A 2284-nucleotide genomic window follows, 5' to 3' on the forward strand; every position below is an offset into this window, starting at 1 on the left:
ACGCGGCGGCTGGCCGGTGCGTGTGGCGGGGCCGGGGCTGAGCGCTTCCCGGCGGGGGCGGGCCGGGCCGGGCCGGGCCGCGGGGAAACACCGACGTGCTGGCGGGAGCCGGGCAGCGCGGCCTCCCCGAGCGCGTTGCGGCGCCGGAGCCAGGGGCTGTTTGCTCCCATCCCCGTCCCGTCCCGCCTCCCCCCCCCAACAGCTGTTCCCGGCGCTGTCATTGTTGCATTTTACTATGGATTTGACAAAAGTCCCTCCCCCCCCACTGCGCCCCCCCGCCGGGCTCCCCGCGCCGCTGCCGGCCCTCGCCCCCCCCCCGTCCGTCCGTCCGCCCGCCCCATCGAGCCGGACCGGCCCCGGTGACATCAGCCGCCCCCCCGCCCGGTCGCCCCCCCCCCCCGCCCCGCCGCCGATTGGCGCAGCCCCCCTCCCGCCCGGTGACACCCTTCCTCCCCGGCGCGGCTATAAAGCCGCCGCCGCCGCCGCCGCCGCAAGGTGCGCGCTGCTGCCGTGCTCGCCCGTCACGGCGCGCCGCTCCCCACGGCCGCCCCCGCGCACGGTAAGCGATCCCCGCGCCCGCGCACCCCGGCGCGGCATCCCCCGAACCGCCGGCCCGGCGGAGAGGCGCGGAGGGAGGGACGGGACGAGGGCACGGGAGGGAACGGGACGGGACGGGAGGCGCCCCCCCGAGGGCGCCCCGCCAAGTTTCCGCGGGGGCTGACCCGGGACGCCTGCGGGCTCTCTCCCCTCCCCGCAGGCAGCCCGGTGCGCGCCGCCGTCCCGCCCGCCGGGCCATGGACTCGGACGCCAGCCTGGTCTCCAGCCGCCCGTCCTCCCCGGAGCCCGATGACCTCTTCCTCACGGCCAGGAATAAAGGCAGCGGCGGGGGCTTCACGGGTGGCACCGTCTCCAGCTCCACGCAGAGCGACTCCCCGCCGGAGCTGAGCGCCGAGCTGCGCAGCGCCATGAGCGCTGCGGGGGTGGTGGTGGTGGACAAGCTGGGCTTCAAGTCCTCGTCGTCCTCCTCGTCGTCGTCGTCCTCCTCCTCCTCCAAGAAGGACAAGAAGCAGATGACGGAGCCGGAGCTGCAGCAGCTGCGGCTGAAGATCAACAGCCGGGAGCGCAAGCGGATGCACGACCTGAACATCGCCATGGACGGGCTGCGGGAGGTGATGCCCTACGCCCACGGCCCGTCGGTGCGCAAGCTCTCCAAGATCGCCACGCTCCTCCTGGCGCGCAACTACATCCTCATGCTCACCAACTCCCTGGAGGAGATGAAGCGCCTGGTCAGCGAGATCTACGGCGGGCACCACGCCGGCTTCCACCCCGCCGCCTGCCCCGGCGGCATGGGCGCCCACTCCGCCCCGCTGCCCGGCCACCCGGGCCACCCCGCCTCGCACCCCGTCCACCACCCCATCCTGCCCCCCGCCGCCGTCTCCAGCGCCTCCCTGCCCGGCTCCGGCCTCTCGGCCGTCAGCTCCATCCGGCCCCCCCACGGGCTCCTCAAATCGCCCTCGGCCGCCGCCGCCGCCGCCGCCGCCGCCCCGCTGGGCAGCGGCTTCCAGCACTGGGGGGGGATGCCCTGCCCCTGCAGCATGTGCCAGGTGTCGGCCCCGCCGCACCACCACGTCTCCGGCATGGGCACCGCCAGCCTCCCCAGATTAGCCACCGACACCAAATGAGCCCCTGGCCGGGGCCGCCCCCCCGCGCCGCCCCCCCGCGCCGCGCCGGCACCCCCAGGACCTACAAACGCGCCCCTCCGGCGGCAGCGCGTGGGTGGGTGGGTGGGTGGGGGTGTGCGCCCACCGTCCCGTTCGTCCCGTCCCGCTGCCGGGGCCGTCGGAGGGGCGGCGGGAGGGGATGGAGCCCGGCCCGGGGTCTGTCCTGCTCCCCAAACGGCGGGGAAACCACCCCGACACCCGTAACCGCCCGCGCATCATCTTTGTTTTTAATTCTACCTTGTTGTCGATAACTTCGCTAGGAGGGGAAAATAGTCCTAGGCTCGTCGCAAATGGAGGAACCAAAAGTGCAGAGGGGTTCTTGCTCGTTTGCTCGTTTGGTGTTGTTTATTTGTTTGTTCCCCCCGTCCCCGTCTCCCATCCCGGTTTCGTTCCCACACGTAGAGCCTCTGGAGCCGTCCCTGGGTCTCGCATCCCGCCCCGGGAAGCCCATCCCCGCAGCAGCCGGCCGCCGCGCCGCGGACTGGCGGGGAGCAGCGGGGCTCCGGGTGCAAGTGTAGCCGGGAAAGTCACTTTCTTCCCCCTTCCCCCTCTCCCCCGGCCGC

At 73.8% G+C, this 2284-nt stretch overlaps 1 protein-coding gene across 1 annotated transcript; it reads left to right on the forward strand.

Moving 5' to 3' along the window:
• The first annotated feature begins 794 nt into the window (after window positions 1-794).
• OLIG2 (oligodendrocyte transcription factor 2) lies at window positions 795-1759 on the forward strand. The gene has a single exon (XM_064467240.1). It carries the CDS (start codon window positions 795-797, stop codon window positions 1680-1682), a length of 888 nt encoding a protein of 295 aa, XP_064323310.1. The 3' UTR covers window positions 1683-1759.
• Window positions 1760-2284: the final 525 nt, after the last annotated feature.

Source organism: Phalacrocorax carbo, chromosome 1, assembly GCF_963921805.1.
Source record: "Phalacrocorax carbo chromosome 1, bPhaCar2.1, whole genome shotgun sequence".
NCBI lineage: Eukaryota > Metazoa > Chordata > Aves > Suliformes > Phalacrocoracidae > Phalacrocorax > Phalacrocorax carbo.